This window comes from Cyprinus carpio, chromosome B4, assembly GCF_018340385.1.
Source record: "Cyprinus carpio isolate SPL01 chromosome B4, ASM1834038v1, whole genome shotgun sequence".
NCBI lineage: Eukaryota > Metazoa > Chordata > Actinopteri > Cypriniformes > Cyprinidae > Cyprinus > Cyprinus carpio.
Window position 1 is genome coordinate 27,411,269 of NC_056600.1, and position 21,044 is coordinate 27,432,312.

At 36.8% G+C, this 21,044-nt stretch overlaps 1 protein-coding gene across 1 annotated transcript; it reads left to right on the forward strand.

Annotated features, from left to right (window-relative positions):
* Positions 1–1,344: 1,344 nt before the first annotated feature.
* Positions 1,345–20,794, forward strand: LOC109080674 (gastrula zinc finger protein XlCGF52.1-like). Its single transcript, XM_042722849.1, has 3 exons — positions 1,345–1,499; positions 16,898–17,130; positions 19,320–20,794. The coding sequence occupies exons 2-3, from the start codon at positions 16,965–16,967 to the stop codon at positions 20,366–20,368; spliced, it is 1,215 nt and encodes a 404-aa protein (XP_042578783.1). The 5' UTR covers positions 1,345–1,499; positions 16,898–16,964; the 3' UTR covers positions 20,369–20,794.
* The last annotated feature ends 250 nt before the right edge of the window (positions 20,795–21,044 follow it).

Consider the following 21,044-nt stretch of genomic DNA (forward strand, 5'->3'; position numbering starts at 1 on the left):
GATAAACACATTTAATTCTCTGAAATCAGTTGGATAACAGTCGCTTCAATTCTAAACTGAAAGCATCTGCTTTGATCATTTAGCACGAGCTGCAGAGTCGCAGACAGTGCTGCAAGAATCAGAAAGAAATATTTTTATATAGAAATGCAGCCAATGTTGTCATTTTGTATGTTTTTGTTGTATGTTCACTATTTATAATAGTGGTTCTTTTTGGAAAGTGCAGATGTGGTCACAGTATAACATATAATTTCCTTTTTACCGCATTATGAGGTATTTTAATTTTTCGAAAATAAATTTTGTTTAAATCTCAGTTATGAGCAGTTATAATTATATTAATTTAATTTTAAAGCAGAGGTGTAAAGACTACTTGAAAACCATGCTGAAGTAAAAGTACAGAAAAATTATTCCATTAAAAGTTACAAATGATCAATTCCAATACTACTTGATTAAGCCTAAGCCTAAGCCTAGTCTCAGACTAAAATGTAAGCCTGAGCTGTTTCAACTAAAAAAGACTTGCACTGACTGATCTTAAAATATATCAGTGCCTTCGTTTTGTCTCAAGATGGACACCAGGAATGTTTTTTTTTCTAAGGCACATTTATAAAAATTACTTAAATGTCCTAATTTAACTATGGCCTAATTCTTGCTTAGTTTAAGCCCTGTCTGTGAAACCAGGCCTACGAGTATCTCATTTTAACTTTAATTATGTAGGCTAAAAGATCCACTACTCCTCAAAACCTAAAAAAAAATAAAAATAAAAAAATGTTGATTTGTTAGGGGAGCAATCACGTTCATTTTCTAAAATCAAAATAAAACCGAATACCTTAATACTGCGTTATATCAGGGTTGAAACGGCCTCTTTTAATGTGTCAGTTAAGCTGAAGTGCTCAAAAATGTCAACCAATGCATTTCAAAAAGTTATCTTCAATATAATGGATATATAAATTAATGTTTACTAAAATGATATAGTCAATGCCTGCTTGCACTGGACATGCTGGTTCAGCTGCAGCCATGTCCTTATGTCATATATGAAAAACCTTTGATTCACAACTAGCTACTAATAAACTTGTATTCATGTAAAATTGTATTGCTGACAAGTTTGTGTAAACAAGGGCAAAATGGACAAGATTACTTCAATGCCCTGTAGATGGCAATATCACTTTCGTTGTAACAAACAATGAACTGCTGTAGAAAAAGTAAAGTGGCATGCAAAATGTAGTGGAGTAAAGAGTACATATTCGAAAATGTAGTCACGTAGAGAGTAATAGACCTCTGAGCATAAAAACATTTTAAAGAAAAGTATTTTTCTCATTGCTGTCTTTGTATTACATTAATATTAAATTGTTCCAATTTGCCATTTTTCGGCTATTAACCTGTAATGCTAAATGTTGGCTGTCTGTCTTTTTTAAAGCACTAGACAAAACTTTTATTTTGGTGTGGAGTTATGACGCCATAAGGCTGCTGCGCACTCCCGCGTCTGTGACTCGGCTGAAAAAAAGGTGCGTGCTTTTAATCTTTTTAAAGTGTTTAAATCAAACTTATTTAGATAATTTTAGATAAAATCGTGCTTATACTTACCTAGTGACATTACTGGAGGTAATTTTGTGTGAGTAACAGAAACGGTGCGTGTCAGTGCAGTTCTGAGCGCTCTCTCTAACGTTATGTTAATCCGGATTCATTCGAAAACACGATTGTAGGTCTGATCAAAAATGCGACTGCCCTCGTGTTTTGCCGCGAATTAGACGCTCAGAGATTTCTGATAAAGCACGTATGTATTATTAACTTTATTTGATAACATAATTTATAACTTAACTGTACAATTTAACGTAATGTGATTATGGTAGGTTTGCATTCATGTGTTGTTATCAATATTTATCTGTTTTGTGAAAGATCTGCAGCATAAATCATTATCTGTCTATAAGCAGCTCGTGTATATTTTTACGATTTCTTCTGCATTAATTATCAGATAAAACAAATAATAAAATTAGTCAAGTATTAGCTGTATCATTTTACCGCCCTTTTTTTCATTTAAAAAATGTTTGATGCAAATTTAACGGTGTAAAATATTAAAATATGTTGTGAAAATAATGATGAAACAAAACTTATGTATGTGCACAATTGAGAAGTGGACATTTATGAAGATTAATCGCAGCCCACGTCTCACAAGGTAAACATTACATAAATAAAAAAATATTAATGTAATACAAACATACGTTTCAAACGCACAGACTCAGTTAACATTCAGAGCATAGTAATAATAGCAGTGTAGATCTTATTTGCATTTGAAGTGATATAATAAATCCCGTGAACATACAGAAGGTATCAATTTCTCTGGTTCTTTGCACTGGCGTTTAGCACAACCGGAAGTATCTATGCACACACTCGCGAGACCGGAAATCCAAGATGACGGAGATATGCAACTAGCCCATAGTGATCGCAAGTAAATTTGCTTTCACCTTTGCAGGACTGTGATATGAAGAGTGTACAAAATAACACATCTGTAGCACAAGTGTGTTGACGTGCATAGCGCACAACGTGCACAATACCAGTATAAACACGGATATCTATTGGTATAATGCCGCGTTCCAGGCAACCCGTAACCCGTGTTTTTCCAACCTTATACCAGTGACAGTGCACTGGAACAGCAGTCAAGACCCGTGACTTCCCACCCGTGAACTCGTACTAGATCAATGTACTCCCAGTTCCGAGCTCTGATGTCACATAGCCCACAAAACAACTATGGCAGCCCCTACGGATGCGGTGTTTATGCAAGTGGTACATGTTGAAAAAAACAATTTTAGGACAATATAACGTTGCAATAAAATTAATAATCTAGCTACAATTCCTTGCGCTCAGGAAGTTTGGCGTGACTTGCCTGGAACGCTACAAAATCGTGAGTCGTGGTATAGTCGTGACTTACGGGCTCAAAGACCTGCCTGGAACGCAGCATAATATCAGGGTTCCCGCGGGGTCTTAAAAAGCCTTAAAAGTATTGAATTTATTAATTTGGAAATAATACCTTAAAAAGACTTTAAAAAGTCTTGAATTTTGATGTCTGGGTCTTAAAAATTGTGCTGTATGTAACTTCTCCGTATTGTAATTTTCCTCAAAAGTTTCATTTGTCAACCACTATTATTTTGATTAAATGACGTAGTATAAATGTGGCGGAACCAATAATTGAGAACGCAACGCAGCCCCGGGTCACAGTACAAAATACTGCGAACACGTGATGCCTTCAGTAAATGAAGATCACGCGCTGCAGCACCACAACCATACCGTGTCGTAGTCGTAGTGATGACGCGCGTTATCGCGCGACTCTTTTAGCGTGTTTTGAAGGCAGATCAACGTTCGCGACGAAACAAATATGTGCAAACTGTAACGAAGCAGAGATCAGTTAGTTCCTCACTTTCCGCGCTGAAGCTGAGATCGTTCGACAGCTTAAGTGAAAGTTAACGTGCCTAGCGTTTTCGACTCGTACATTACACGTCACACCTTGATATCACGTGTCTTCACGGGACCTTCACGGGTTGTGTGTGAACGCACGCACATATTCCGGGTAATCACTGGCAGTGTGAAAGTGCAAAATCTAGCAACCCGGGTACAAATGCCGGGACACATTACCCGTGTATTTGCCGGAATCGCAGTGTGAAAGGGGCTATAGACTGCAAAGCAAAACAACACAACACAGACCTCAAGCAACAAGCAAAGGAGAAGTGCGAAAAATCAAAGAAAATCTCAGCATTCCACAGGAAAGGTTGACTGACGCCGTTATATTTTTAACGTTTGTTGTTACGTTAGTTAGCTACCAATTTCATTCTGAGGTTATGGGGAAATGTAAATTTAATGAAGCGTGGCTGGATAAAAAACTCTTTTAGTCATTGGTTGAAACCAGTGGACAACCTTGATAAAGAGATTGCTGCCCTGAGTGAAGAGCTAAGGAGTTGACTGTGTTTCTTAATTTAATTTATTGTTGAGTTCTGATTTTCGATGTTTATTGTTCAGGGGCCTCTCAGTTCCCCATATTCCCAGCATGGAATAAGTAGCTAGCTAATGTTAAAAAACAACATTGTTCAGCAAACTTTCTTGTGGCCTATTGAAATGTTTTTATTTTTCAAACCTGCTTGACTTATCTTTTACCCATTCCACATTTGAAAAATAAATGAACACAAGTTCAAGGATTTTGTTTTTCTTTGCTGGTAGGGACGTGAAATAGGCATTAATTTTTTATATAAATGGTCTTAAAAAGGTCTTAAAAAGACTTGAATTTAACTTAAAGAAACCTGTAGGAACCCTGAATATGCGTCACGTGACTAAAATTGCGTCATCGTTTTCAAAAGCCTCCGTTTTCACAGTCCACACTACAACACGAAAACGGCAAAAAAAAGTTTTAAAAAAGCTCCCCTTTCCTTGATTTAAAACGCCGTCTCAGTGTGGACGGAAGGCCAAAACGGAGAGAAAAAGATACATTTTCAAACGAAAACGTATTAGTGTGGACAAGGCCTAGAAGTGAACAGATACCAACGAGGTCATAGACAGATAGCACGTTATTCACACTCACGTGCTGTGTTGCTAATAAACATGATACAATTTCAGATCTGTTGCCTTTAAGACGAAAATAAATATCATGAACAAGACACTCAAAGTGCTTGCTATTTAATTCCACATGAAGGGTGTGTTTATAATACATTTTTACTGTATTTTAGATTTGTATAGAAATATGACAACAATCACACATCACACAGAGATCGCACTGTCATAGTGTTTGAGACTATTCATTCATAATTTAAAACACAATCACATTAAACCAGATTAAAAAATAAATAAATTTTAGAAGAGAATGCAGCATCATGGTAGCATCTGAACCAATCAGCATTAAAGGGATACTCCACCCCAAAATGAAAGGTTTGTCACTTGTGACTGTCCCATAGACTGGCAAGTAAAAGTATGAAAGACATCGTCAGAATAGTCCATCAGCCATCAGTAGTTCAACTGTAACGTTATGAAGCAACGAGAATACTTTCTGTATGTGAAGAAAACAAAAATAATCACTTTATTCAACAATTCATCTTCCCTGTGTCTCTCCAAATCAGCGTAGCACCATTTTGGAGAATCTGAGTTGTACGTAGGCAGCGTACGCTCTTCAGAGTCAGCTGTGCCTCAAGGATGCGCTGTTTTGTTTCAAATCAATGCGTAAATACATGTAGAAAGCGCATCCTTGTGGTGAGGCTGACTCTGAAGAGCGTACACTCTTATATTTCATATACAAGGTCATGTTTGCACTGGACCACGTCTGTTGTGGCTGAATAAGTCACTTTCTTTCAAATCCTTGAGGATTTCATCCTTCACTTTTCCATATAGCTTTGGGATAGATGTTTGGAAATGTATGATTTTTCTGGTAATTCATATTGATTGTCAAAGGTTTTCAGCACTTCTGCTGTTTTTTCAATTCAAGTTTATTTGTATAGCGCTTTTTACGATACAAATCATTGCAAAGCAACTTTACAGAAAATTACATTTCTACAATATTTAGTAGTAGCTTATCAGTGGTGACTGTCAGTTGATGTGCATATAAACAGGAATTTTCATAAAAATTAATACAAGACGTAGTCAACCAGATTGTAAGAGCCAATTTAACATGTCAATAATTTTTATATTACAACAGTTTACTTAGAGTGTTGATTTGCAAGTAATGATGTAAAGTATAACTTCTGTAACTTTCTTTGAGAGGCAATTTTGGTATTTTCTATGTATATGTTTCAATATTATTTTCTTATGTTTTTGATGAATAGTTTCGGTTCTGTTTCTTTAACGACCACACACTTGCTGTTAGACGAGGTGGAATAGGTGCGATCAGGGAAATAAGGGCGAAACAGTTTTCTTACCATCTTGCTGTCATTTGTGGATAAAACTTGTGTTTAAAAGTTTAAGGAAACCCGAGTTAAAGGAATTTCAAAATGCAACATCATAGGATATAAGAACCAACTGGATTTTGTAATTTTGTGTTTTGATTAAAGTCACATTTGTTACGGACCCTTTTGACTGACTTTTGTGATGAGTAAGAAACCCATTTTTCCTGCCACGTTAAATGAATCCAGGACTATGCACCTACACAGATGATGAACACTATTAACAGCAATTATTATATGATGCAATCACACTTGTAGCAATATTTGGTAGTTCTGTATGTTGTCTCTGGGTTAGCATCATCTGAGGTCCTCTGAGGGGCTGGCATCATCTCTTCTCAGGTGTTCTGGATCCAGACTGGAGCTTGTGTAAATCCTAGTTACCACGGGATGTAAATCCCAGCAGAAACAGAGAAACAAATAGAGACATAATTAGCGTAGCTGCTTAATTTGATCAGATACAACTGGGTAGTTGACATGGCCAAGAAAAAGTACTATTTTTGGAAAACAACTTTTTAAGAAAAAATACATATATTTGTGGAGTATGAAAATGGCAGTTTCAGAAAATAGTAGTGGTCACTCATTTTGTCAATGACTTCACATATTTTTTTACGTTTTCACTCAACAGTACTGTAAATGTCATATGGTGTGACATTTAAAAAGTACAGAGAAACTATATTAAATAACATAAAAAAAATACTTGAGACAGAATTGTTCACATTATTAAAACATTATTTTCTTAAAGTGATATTTATTTTACATGTAAGTACTAATTAGAATCATTTTCACCATGAATAGATGAAGTTGATAAACTTTTCCCTACGAATGTCAATAAAACTTTTTTGCCAACCTTACAAAACTGTTTGAAATTGTACCTATCTAAGAGGAGATATTATTGTAACTCCCTTAATGCCAAACTTGACACTTTTTTTAAAAAAAGATATCTTAAAATAAGTATATTTTTCTGTTGTTTTATGTTTGTCACACCATAGGACAAAACGTCACACCAAAGACAAAGATAGTCATTGCATAAAAAGACTCAGAATATGTAGTGTTTATTGTAACAATTACAAAGGAGGACATTTGTTTTTATTTTTCAACAATATAAACTGTGCAAAACATAGCACACCACAAGTAACTTTGATACTTATAGATCCATCAATTAGGAAACATTGATGCATATAGTATCTTTAAGAAATTCAGTAAAATGCCATTTCAAAACAATACTGTGAAATTGTCAAACTGCAAAATTCATCAGTTAAACAGTAACAGTGACATGAAAATAAAATCGGTAAAAACACTGCATAACATTCATGAACACCATTCCATCTAAAATATATCTTTAGAACAGTTTTTAATCATACTTAACACATTTAAACACATTGACAATCATGAAGATCGCACACATTTCCTTTTTCAGTTTTTAGGTACTTTTGAAAAAACAACTTCAATTCATTTTAAAATATGATGATGATGGTGATGAATGGTGATGGTGACAAGACTTGGTGTGTACCTAGAATCCCTGTAACTGGTTTGACAGATGGAGGTAGCAGTTTGTCGTAGGCCTCAATATCTGACTCTTCAATCCATTTGAATTTCACACTCGTCTCTGTTTGGGAGGATAGAAACTCGTAGAAATCTCTTGGAGATTGCAAATCACTGCCTCTCAGAACATACTTGTCTGCTGTTCTTTTGACTGCTCCCCCAACACCGTCTGGGGCTCCCTTGCCATGTGACCTTTCCAAGTTAAATGTTTAAAGCCCATTGTGAAGGGAATTTGGTTTAACAGAAAGCAGTTGGTTTTGTTTCTGTATTGTGTTACGGGACCATCACTGATGACATGCAGTATATCAATGGCTTGGTTATGTTCCAGCATCACATCTTCCAAAACAGGCATGATGTGTGCCCAAACAGCTCTCTCGTCATGCCTTAATGATGGTGACAGAGTTGCATAGCTCTGGGTTTCTTTTGATGTGTAGGCAACTGCAGTATGCAGTGTGACTTGCTTTCGGCTTCCCGCGAAGTGATAAGACTGGATTTCTGAATTCAGCTTGCAACCGTAATTCTCTGAAAAGTCTATGTGCAAGACAATTTCATTTTGAGCAACATTTTCCTTCATTTCCCTAAATTTTTCTGCCTGATGCAACCAGTTAAATTGATGGCTACTAGGGATGGGCGATATCAAATTCTCCCCACAATAAAAATTAGTCTTCACACGATAATAACGATAAAGTCTTGTTCAGTGGTCTCCAACATGGTGCCCGCGGGCACCTGGTAGCCCGCGTGGAGTCTGTGAGTCGCCCGCCGAGCACGTTCTATAAATAGCCTGAATTTCATTTTTTTATTTTTTTTTATGATAATGGCATAAAATGAGAAAATAACTATTGGTGACATTTCATATACCATTAAAACATAATAAAATAATTCAATAATTTAAAATATTTAGAATCTGCACGTCGAGTCAAGGTACGTTGACATAGGATACATTACGTTGTGCAAAAAAAAAAAAAAAAAAAAAAAAAAACGTCACTTCTGTGAGTTGAGGCGGTCGCGGGCAGACGGTACATGAGACAAATTGAACTATAAAAAAGAAAAAAAGATTAATTATGGCTCATGATGCAAGTCATGCAAAAAAGAAAAAGATTTATTATTTCAACGAGGAGTGGGAGACAGAATTCCTCTTCACCAACGTTAAAGATAAGGCTGTATGCCTCATCTGTGGAGCTTGCATTGCGGTTGCCAAGAGACACAATGCGGAGAGACATTTCACCACAACCCACAAGACCTTCAATGTTCGTTATCCACCAGGTACATCACTTAGAAAAGAAAAAGTTAGTGAGATGAAAACAACATTAAGCAGGCAGCAATCATTTTCTACAAAACCCGCTAAAAAGTCACAGGCTGCAACCGAAGCTTCATTTAGAGTTGCTCATTTTTTAACGAAACACAAAAAACCTTTCTCTGATGGTGAAATTGTCAAGGGAGCAATGACTGTGATAACCAACACTCTGTTTAAAGATCACAAGAATGGAAATGAAATAATGTCCTCAGTGTCCGATGTTCAACTCGGGGCTAACACTATTGCAAGACGAGTCTCGGCTATGTCAGCAAACGTAACGGAGCAGCTGGAGAAAGACTTGGGTTCGTGCAAATGGTTCTCCATCCAGTGTGATGAATCTGTGGATTCTAGTAGTACAGCGCAGCTCATGGTTTTCATCAGAATGGTATTCAGTGATTTGTCAGTGAAAGAGGAATTTTTAACATTACTGCCCCTCAAGACAACAACGAGGGGTGTTGATATTTATGATGCAGTGAAGAAGTACTTCATGGAAAAGAATGTGCCATTTGAAAAGTTGGTATCGGTAACAACTGATGGAGCCCCTGCAATGACTGGCCAGCATGCAGGCTTCGTTGCGCTATGCAGAGGAGACACAGATTTCCCAAAGTTTCTACATTACCACTGCATTATACACCAACAGGCACTGTGCGCCAAAGTGATGGGATTTGATCACGTCATGACTCCAGTCGTTAAAATAATTAACAGCATCCGGTCCAAAGCGAAACAGCACAGGTCATTCAAGGTACTTCTGGAGGAGCTGTCAGCTGAGTATGGTGACCTATTGCTTCACACTGAAATTCGATGGCTGAGCAGAGGAAGGATTTTGCAACATTTTTTATCACTTTTGTGTGAAATCAAAGTGTTCATGGAATCCAGAGGGGAGGACACCGCCATGCTTCAGGACACTGAGTGGCTACTGGACCTTGCCTTCCCTAACTGACATCACTGTGAAACTGAATAATTTGAACTGTGAACTGCAAGGCAAAAATAAGACAATCAGTGAGATGATCAGTGCTGTAAATGCTTTCAAAGCCAAGATTAGCCTTTTCTCCACGTACTTGCAGAGGAAGAAATTGCATCACTTTCCATCCATGCAGTCGATGCTAAGTAACAATGATTCTGCATCTGAGGTCTTTGACAGAGCAAAACACAATTACTTTGAACTCCTGAAAAGGCTTGGACAAGAATTTGAGGACAGATTCAATGACTTTGATAGTCTGGAACCATGCGTGTCATTCATTGCAAATCCTTTCGTGCAAGTGGACATTTTGCACATTTCTGAAAAACTAAGTGATGCGTTTAACCTGGTTTCTAGTGAGGTTGAGATGGGATTCTCACTCTGCAGAGTGACATTAACCTCAAAGCCCATCAGGGGGCAACAGAATTTTGGAAACTTGTTGACCCAGAGAAATACGTTAACATTTCCACAGCAGCGATGAAAGTTGCCTGTCTTTTTGGCTCAACGTACCTGTGTGAATCTGCATTTTCAGATATGAATTTTATTAAGAACAAACACAGAACACGCCTTACTGATGGACATTTGGAGGACTCAATTAGAGTTACAGTGTCGGGTTATACTCCCGATTATAGGGCACTTGTGGACGTTATGCATAGCCAAGCTTCCCATTAAAAAGTGGTTGTTTTTTTGCCCATAAAAGCAGGCTGATTTGGCCAATTTATTGTTGTAAGTGTGACAAATAACTCTTGACATTTTGTATAAAAATTGTGTTCAAATGTGTAAATGTGTTCAGTGTAATGGGATCTACAGAGAGAAAATTATAAATACAATTATAAATGTACATTTTTTTATAAAAATTCCTATAAATAGGATTGATTGATAAATAGAAATAATTTAATTATTAATAATAATTTAAAATGCTTGTGAGAAGTGATTTACATAAGCCATGATGTCAATATTCATTTCATTACAAAGACATATTTTGGTGATTAAAAAAGTAATGTGAAAAAGTGCCACAGTGTTTGTTTATTTTATGACATGTTTTAAAATTGTTTATTTATATATATATATATATATATATATATAAAAAATAGCGTTTCTTCCTTTTTGCTCTACCGAAAACGTCCCGAACCGTGTCACTGACTACTGTATCGTATTGAACCAACCCATGAATTTTGTGAACCGTTACACCCCTAATATATACCCCATTTTCCTGACGTATTTTTGTGACAAAAACAGATTTTTGTGGAAAAAAAATCTGGTTTTCAACAGAAAATAATTGTATTTGAAAATTGCAGTGATAATTCATTCTCTCTCTTCCAGTGCACGCACCTTTCTCTCTTGCGCTCTCTCTCTCTCTCTCTCTCTCTCTCTCTCTCTGCGTCTCGTGCGCGCACCTCTCTTGTTCTCTCTGCGTCTCGTGCGGCAGAGGAGCAGCGTTTTAATTTAGTTAAACACAGATATTATGTTGCTTTTCTAATTTTACATGCAAGTATAGCCGAAATCATTCAGTCACTATTATTTCATATTTATGCCGTTGTTCTTTCTCCCTTTCCCCCCGTGATTTTGTCGCCAATATAAGACGACTCCCCATTTTTCAGCCTATTTTTAGGACAAAAAAACTTGTCTTATATTCGGGTATATATGGTAATTATAAATTCAATTGTCATAATATTTAACAATATTACTGTTTGTTGTTGTATTTTTCAAAACTTGAAACTTTTTGTGTGTGTGTGTGTGCGCCTATATCAAACAAGTAGCCCTCAAGACTATTTTATCCCTTCAGGGAGCCCTCACTCACAAAAAGGTTGGAGACCCCTGGTCTAGTTGATGACACATTTCTGTGTGCAACTGTGTGAAGTGATGTGAAGGAATGGGGACGTGAAATTGAGCAGCTCCTTCTACACTCTGGAACAGGTTTGGATAACACTGTACAGTGCGACAAAAATCAGTCTGAGCCTTGAGTAAATGTACTACAGTAGCACGTGTGCAATACAGTTTTACATGTGTATGAGTCGTTTACAAACCTGTTGTCCAACAAAGATATTATTTATTGACGTGCTTTTTCTCCAGGGCTCCAAACTGCGGCTAAAACAGTTGCATTTGCAACCATAAATGTTAATTTGCGAGTGACGTTTTTGCTGAGGTCGCCACTGGCAACTACCCGCCGAAAGCTCCTCAGGATTTAACCGCTAAAAAAGTTTTCTCAGGCGGATGATTTGCTTCATTCTAGCAGCGCCCCGTCTGTGATAAAACGAACTCGGGCCGAAGGTTAATACACACAACTACACCGAGTGTGGACCCGCCGCGTGTACAACAGCTTTCAGCCGAGATCGGCCCATAGAGAAAAAGCCGTCTGTCAGCCAGAAGTGTTTTGTAGAGTCGGCGTGGCTCTGGCCCGTTATCTTCTCACCGATGCCGAGACTGAACCGACAGAGACGCATTTCAGCCAGAATCAGCCCGAGTGTTATTGCTATCTGGGTATATATTTACATGTTATAACTTAAACATTTGAATGTAATGCCTTTTTTCCTAATTGATTTGTGATCAAACCTTTTGTTATGTTCACGTATTAAACTGAGACGATGCGCATTAAAGTTTTAGTGGAAAAAAGAGTTTCAGACAGTCCTCATCTCTGCCGCACATCAGTGCTGCCGCACACAGTCTGATAAACGCAGCTCCGCTGTGCAGCGAGAGAGAAATGACGGAGACGGAAGAAGAGAAAGTGCAGAAAATACAGCGTCTACTTCGTGCACAACTTGAACAAACTAGAACAGGTACAGCTGTTAGCTGTGTGAATATTGGCAATATCGTTAACAATTCTCGTTTATAATAATTACTAATATGGCTTCTTCTAAACAAGATCTTGGTCTGTGTTCTTTTAATGCGTGAACTCCACTATTTGAAGCGCAACTGCCGTCCAGTAATCGCAAAAAGCTCTGTGCTTTATCACTTTTTAATAAAAAGTACCAGCTTAAAAATTATTCCGAATTCATAACGAAATTCAAACAATACAGTTTTGGCGCTCCTTAATGGGACAGACGCGGTCACTTTAGCGCCTCGGTTCAAGGGCAAGTGAACCCATTTAATCTTTCTCTTTACTAATATAGTACATAGTGAACATGAATTAACATCAAAAGGTAGGCTATTTTATAAGAGATCCAACAGTACAACTTATTGAAATGTCTCATGTAGGAGGAGCCCAAGCTACACTCAGTGGCCAAGTGATGCTTATGCTCCATGATACTGGTACAGACTCTGTGTAATGAACAGTTCTTTGTGACTGTAGATTTCAAGCTGGAAAAGACATTTAGTTCCCACTTTAAGTGAACCTTAGTTCCCAGCTCATCTACAAGATGGATTAAAATGCTGATAAAGTCAAGAAAAGATGAGACATAAACACATGACAGTATGATTGAAATGTAAATAAATAAATAATAATAATCGTAAAATAAATGTTTATTCTATGGCTCCTTACTCGATTTTTTTTTGTTTGGAGCCCTGATATTAACTGCATAACAGGTTTCAAATAACTTATTTTTGAGATCAGATGTGGTTTCGTATCACAGAATAAGGCAGAAATCATACTATTTTATGGCATTATATACCGTGATAAAGGCTATGTCGATTACCATTGCATTATAAATATACTTTATTCTTATGAAAATACCCAAGATTGCTTGAAGAACACAGTCCATGTATTTTGTGCAATCGCATGTTTATTGTCTTTTTATTTATTTTATTTATGCATTTATCAGACGCTTTTATCCAAAGCAACTTACAGTGCATTCAGGCTATCAATTTTTACCTATGATGTGTTTCCAGGGATCGAACCCCCAACTTTGCGCTTGTTAACGCAATGCTCTACCACTTGAGCTACAGAAACACTCTTCAGGTTTCCTCAGTAAAGATTTCTCTATCTGCGTTTTATTCAGCTACAGTGATCACTGGATACCTCTGTCCATATTAGTGATTTCCTGGAGCATTACTTCTACTATGCATATGTGGAGTTTCTGCGCGAGGGCGTCCTCCGGCTTCCAGTATGAAATAAATAGTCATGTGTACTGCTCACAACACCCTATTTTGGGTAAACTAGGAAAGATAATACTTTTTTCTAAAAAAACAGGATTCCCTAAATTATCGTCATTGACATCGTTATCACAGTAAATATCAGAAATTATCGGGATACATTTTTAAGCCCATATCGCCCATCCCTAATGGCTACCGGTGGATTCAAGCTCAAGTCTGAATTGCTCTACCAGGTTTTCGACTGTGCCAGACTTTGACTTCTTTACCCAATTCTTAAAGACCCTATCACCAACAGTCACATCCTCTTTCGCCCAGCATTCCCATCTGGCAGAGTCAAGGGGTTTTACTCTGCCAGCTGAACTTCTTCAAAGCAGCATTCAGTGCATGTTCTGTACATACACTCTTTCTTATCAACATTACATGTAATGCTTTTGAGCAGAGAGGACAGGCTTTGCGTTTGAATTAAGCCCCTATGTGCCATGCTGTCAATTAGTAGGTGCATGTTTTCATGTTGAAAACAGGCGCAGGTATTGTGGTCGGTTGCTCTGGCCTCTGTTATATAAAATGGCCTATATCTAGTAAATTGCCTGAGAGAAGATACTTACCATGTGCACTGCTCATGGCCTTCATAGGGGTCTTCAGTCACATGACCTTGAATGGGGTCTTTCAACTAAATGTGGTTGTCCATGATATTGCCCAACTTAATATCAGGTTTTTGCATAACACCAAAGGACATTTTTTTCTGTGACAAACTTTATGAAATTCCTACACTTTTAGAAATGTATGTATAGGAAAAGTGATGGCCACTTAGTAAAATAGACACTTGCACAATTATGCCAGGAGTGTTCATTAAGATTTCTAAACATTATTTTCTTTATTTATAAAAGTTAATATTTATGAAATAATATTGTCTACCGTCACATCATAGGACGATTTTGAGATTTGGCTCAAAGTTGTAAAAAAATTAAAAAAAATCTTGGGTATTAAAACAACAAATTCATGTAAAACAAGAAAATGTTTAACCATTTACAATATTCTAAATGATGAAAATGTGAAATTATTTTTTATTTCTGTGACGGTGAAAAAGCCACGTCACGTCAACTACCCAACTGCAGTCACAAATTATGAGATGCATTATTTGAATGCTTGGCGAAAGAGATGTGTTTTTAATTTAGATTTAAACCGAGAGAGTGTGTCTGAACCCCGAACATTATCAGGAAGGCTATTCCAGAGTTTGGGAGCCAAATGCGAAAAAGCTTTACCTCCTTTAGTGGACTTTGCTATCCTAGGAACTACCAAAAGTCCAGAGTTTTGTGACCTTACGGAGAGTGATGGATTGAAGCATGGTAGAAAACGAGTTAGGTACGCAGGAGCTAAACCATTAAGGGCCTTATAAGTAAGTAATAATAATTTGTAACTGATACAGAACTTAATAGGTAGCCAGTGCAGAGACTGTAAAATTGGGGTAATATGATCATGTTTTCTTGACCTGGTAAGGACTCTAGCCGCTGCATTTTGGACTACCTGTAGCTTGATTATTGAAGATTTAAGACAACCACCTAGCAGTGCATTACAATAGTCCAGTCTAGAGGTCATGAATGCATGAACTAGCTTTTCTGCATCAGAAACAGGTAACATGTTTCGTAGCTTGGCAATGTTTCTAAGATGGAAGAATGCTGTTTTTGTAACATGGGAAATATGGTTTTCAAAAGACAAGTTGCTGTCTAATATAACACCCAGATTTTTGACAGTAGAGGAAGTAACAGTACATCCGTCTAATTGCAAATTGTAATCTATGAGATTCTGTGTAATGTTTTTTGGTCCAATAAGTAATATCTCTGTCTTATCTGAATTTAATAGGAGAAAATTATTGGTCATCCAATCTTCTACATTTTTAACACGCTCTGTTAGCTTAGATAATTTAGAAGTTTCATCTGGTCTCATTGAGATATATAGTCGAGTAGCATCAGCATAACAGTGGAACCTAATCCCATACTTTCTAATAATATTACCAAGGAGCAACATGTATATTGAAAATAACAGAGGACCTAGGACAGATCCTTGTGGCACTCCATATTTTACTGGTGATAAATGAGATGACTCCCCATTTAAATCAACAAAGTGGTAGCGGTCGGACAGGTAGGATCTAAACCATCATAGAGCCTGCCCTTGAATACCTGTATAGTTTTTTAATCGATCTATGAGTATGTCATGATCTATGGCAGTGGTTCTCAACCCACGGGCCGCATGCAGCCTGTCACAAATTTAAATGTGGCCCACCATGCTGAACACAATTTTAAAAAATAACTTTCAGTTTTACAATTAATTTGTTTTTTACGTTAATTAAAAAATGTACTAAAGAAATATAAGCTATAGCCTTATGTTTTTATGTGAAATTACTTTGTTTTTCATATATAATTTTCAGACATGAGCAGACCTACTCACATAATGTTATGAAATGTGCCCAGATCGGTACTGTCATTATCAACTTGTAGATTAAATCCATCTTTGTTCAATGATTGTGCTGATATGAGGCAAGCTGATGGGTAGATCAACAGAGAAACATAATTAGAGTCTGATGCACGCGATTACAGAGCGAGACTGGTGGAAGTAGGGGTTCCTGCAGGTACACAGCGCCCCCTTATGGTTTGGAATAGTGGCCAATAATTGCAGCTATCTGAAACGGCCGCGGTTGGATCAATTAATCATGCTCAAACGGTTATTTAATAATCGTGACAGGCCTACTCACGGTGATTGGTTCTGCGCATAATTTGCTAATCTCAAATAAGCATTCTGAGTCAATTAATCAATTTCATCATAAAATTATTCATTGATTCAAATGCTTGAATCAACGCTGGCTGAACACTGCTGCTCAAAATAACACAAACGTGTCACAAATTTTACAAAGTATTAAATATAACCTATAAATTAGTAAATGTAAATTAATATAAATCTGAATACAATTATGAACCTTCCATTTGAATTGTTTTTAAATTTTTATTTGCACTCAATATGAAAGGACATTATAATTATAGAGACACTTATCTAGGTTTTGTTTTTACATTTTTTTGTCCTTTGTGCTATTGAACTAGGGAACTTATTGAGAAGCATCCAGAGATGTATCTTGCATTTATTTTTCTTTCTGTTAATCATTCTCTTCTTAAACAGGACAAAGTGTTCAAACAGACAGAAAAACTCTTGGATTAACGGAGATCCACGTGACACTGTTATAAAGATGGAGTTTATTAAAGAGGAGAGTGAAGACATGAAGATTGAAGAAACATTCAAACATGAAGATACTGAGGAACAAACAAAGATTGAGTTTATTAAAGAGGAGAGTGAAGACATAAGGATTAAAGAAACATTCAGAGTCAAACATGAAGAAACGGAGGCACAAACAGGTTGGTTTATTAAAATGTCCAGATCTACAGAAATTATTTTATATTTTTTTAAGAATGTCATGTGAGCGTAGTAATTAAAAATTTAGTTTGTATAATATTAAACCCAAACATTTGTATTTATATTCCTTAATTATGCAACCATTTCAAAAATATTAAAGTAACTGTACTAGTATCTTGTGAACATGATTGTTTCCAGCTAGAAGAAAACTTCAAAAAGCTTAAAAAAAAAACTTAATTCTGCTAGTGATATAAAACATTTCTCCAGCTGATAAAGCTTGCTATAGTTAGTAGTTACTGCTGCAGGCTGCCTAGATTTGTTCTTCATTTAAAGGGATACTCCACCGTGTTTTCATATTAAACTGTTATTCCCTTAACTAAGACGAGTTGATACATACCTCTTTCGTCTCAGTGCGTGCACTAAATCGCTCTGTCTTGTGACGAAACTTTGTTAGCACTTAGCTTAGCCCAGTTCATTCAATAGGGGCCAAGCAGAGAAGCTACCAAACACCTCCACGTTTTCCCTATTTAAATACAGGAGCACTTTGACTTGGCGCAGTAATATCTTCACTCGTGAAAAGTCCTCTCACCAGCCCCCGCTCCTCACGTGAAGATATTACTGCGCCAAGTCAAAGTGCTCCCGAGCACTTGCTATGGTATTCCGCCATACAATATAGTTATCCATTTTACACGCTTAGAAAAGTGCAACGTTTTGTTTTGTGTCACCGTCCTAGGTCGAGTTACACTACTCGAGTAACTGTATTTAAATAGGGAAAACGTGGAGGTGTTTGGTAGCTTCTCTGCTTGGCCCCTATTGAATGAACTGGGCTAAGCTAAGTGCTAACAAAGTTTCGCCGCAAGACAGAGCGATTTAGTGCACGCACTGAGACGAAGGAGGTATGTATCAACTCGTCTTAGTTAAGGGAATAACATAGTTTAATATGAAAACATGGTGGAGTATCCCTTTAAAGGGCTTTAGAGAACAGAGAACATGGCCATTGAGTTTATATTACAGTGAGGCTCTCTGACATCAGAACCAGAAAGTGTAATTCACCACAGGTTCCTTTCAGATTTTTTTGTGGGGTTTTATAATTGGGATTTTTAATGTATGAGTAAAATAACTAGTAAACACAACTTTATGATACTTTTACGTTTTGTTGTAAAATGTAAACTGCACACACTCCCTACTTAAAAATGAACATAACTGCATAAAAATTAGTATTCTGGGTATGGATGTGTGTAATTTACATTGTACGTTCCTTCCTTCCTCTTCCTCCAGTCTTCTTGAACATAAATTGTTTATTTAAATGCAGCTAAAATCAATTGATTGCAATCACGTACCTTAAAAACAATTGATAAAATTCTATAATTTTTTTTCAGTGGAAGTACAGAAACAGAGAGAGCAAAAACTCTGCAAGCATGATTGTATTTGTTATATATATATATATATATATATATACGCACATCTCTAAAATCCCACACGTTTGAAATATACTTGATGTGGTAACAGGGTGGAAAATCCCAAAAATGAAAAATATAAACGTAACACTTTTGTTTTTTTCTCTTATTTTTGATGAGCTGAACTCCAAAGATCTAAGACTTCTTCTATGTACACAAAAGGCCTATTTCTCTCAAATATTGTTCACAAATCTGTCTGAATCATTTGTGTTAGTGAGCACTTCTCCTTTGCCGAGATAATCCATCCACCTCACAGGTGTGGCATATCAAGATGCTGATTAGACAGCATGATTATTGCTTTGTTTATGTGAAGATTGTTTTAAGTTCACTATTTTTAAAAACCAAATAAATGTGGCTATATTGGCTATAATTAATGGCTAAATTTGAAAGGAAAATCCATTTAATAAAGACACCAATAGCTGTATTTTTATCAATGACACTGGCCTTTCTTAATAATAGGCTACTTGGTAAAAATATGCCATTAAGCAATATATGCTAAATACATAATTGTTATATTTCTACATTATTTGGAGATTTAGTGTGAAATTATGACAATGTAAATGTGTAAATATGCGATTAATTGCTGTAAATGTGCAATTAATTTTTGTAATCGATTAATAATTAATAAGTTAATTATTTGTAATCAATTGACAACACCACTGTCAAATGGATGTCTGTTGTTTTGTGCCATTAAACTTGTTTTTGTCTCTTTTCATCCCTGATGGCACTGAAAGAAGAGAGTCAAGAACTGAATGAAACCGAAGACAAAGATCAAAATGAGAATCAGCATGATTTCAAAACGGAAGAAAAATCGATTGGTTGTTCACAGAATGAAAAGAATTCAACACCAAAAAAATATAAAAAAATGCAAAGGACAACCCTTAATTGCCAGAAGAGAATTCACACTGGAGAGAAACATTTCACCTGCCGAAAGTGTGGAGAAATTTTCAATAACAAAGAAAGCCTTAAAGTCCACAAGAAAATTCACATTGAAAAGAAACTGTCAATATGCTGTCAGTGTGGAAAGAGTTTTACACAGAAAAGTCACCTTAATATCCACATGAGAATTCACACTGGAGAGAGACCTTATACCTGCAAACTGTGTGGGAAGGGTTTCAGACGAAAAGGACAACTTAAGAATCACATGACAGTACACACTGGAGAGAGACCACACGTGTGTATTCAGTGTGGAAAGAATTTTACACAGAAAAAAAACCTTGATGTCCACATGAGAATTCACACTGGAGAGAAGCCTTACACCTGCGAACAGTGTGGGAAGAGTTTCATGCGAAGTGGAGACATTAAAACTCACATGAGAGTTCATACTGGAGTGAAACCTTACACCTGCAAACAGTGTGGAAAGAGTTTCACACGTCAAGAAAACTTTAAAACTCACGTGAGAGTTCACACTGGAGAGAGACCGTTCATATGTGGTCCGTGTGGAAGAAGTTTCTTATATAAAGAAAGCCTTAATTATCATATGAGAATTCATTCAAGAGACAACAGTTTTGCATGTCATCGGTGCCAAAGAAGGTTCACAGACACAGATCAACTTCAGGATCATGTTAAAATTCACATCGGAGAAAAGCTTTTCATGTGCCATCACTGTGGAAAGAGTTTTATAAACAATGCAAACCTTGAGAATCACATGAGAGTTCACAAAGGAGAGAGATCTTTCACCTGCCCTCATTGTGGAAGGAGTTTCACCTCAAAAAGGAATTTAAAGATACATGAGAGTGCACACAGGAGAAAGATTCACATTTCTAAGCAAACTGAAACATAATTTGCAAACTAATTCTGGTAAGAAATCACAGTTTTCCTCAGAGAGACAAGAGGTTTAAAAAAAGGGAGCGATTTCTTGGACTACCCCATTCTCATTTCTTTAGAAAGGTACAGGAACGGTATTACATTAAAATCAATATGCTAATTTTGAAACTTACAAATCCCCTGAGCGTCTTTGTATGACATCTGAACTCAATTTGAAGGGTCTTCATTCTAGATTTGTTGAATATTTTAAGAGTTCCTCCTATCCAACATTTGAAGATGTCCTGGGAGAAAGACCTCAGTATAGATATTTCAAGACACTTAAGCCCCTTTCACACTGTGATTCCGGATAATACATGGGTAATGTGTCCCGACAATTGTTCCAGGGTCGCTAGATTTTGCTCCTTTCACACTGCCAGTGATTACCTGGAATTTGTGCGTGCGTTCACACACAACCCATAAAGGTCCCGTAATGACACGTGATATCAGGATGTGACGTGTAATGTACAAGTCGAAAACGCTACTCACGTTAACTTTCACTGAAGCTGGTGAACGATCTCAGCTTCAGCGCGGAAAGTGAGGAACTAACTGATCTCTGCTTCATTACAGTTTGCACATTTTTTTTGTCGCGAACGTTGATCTGCCTTCAAAACACGCTAAAAGAGTCGCACGACACACCCTTTAAGGCATTAGTT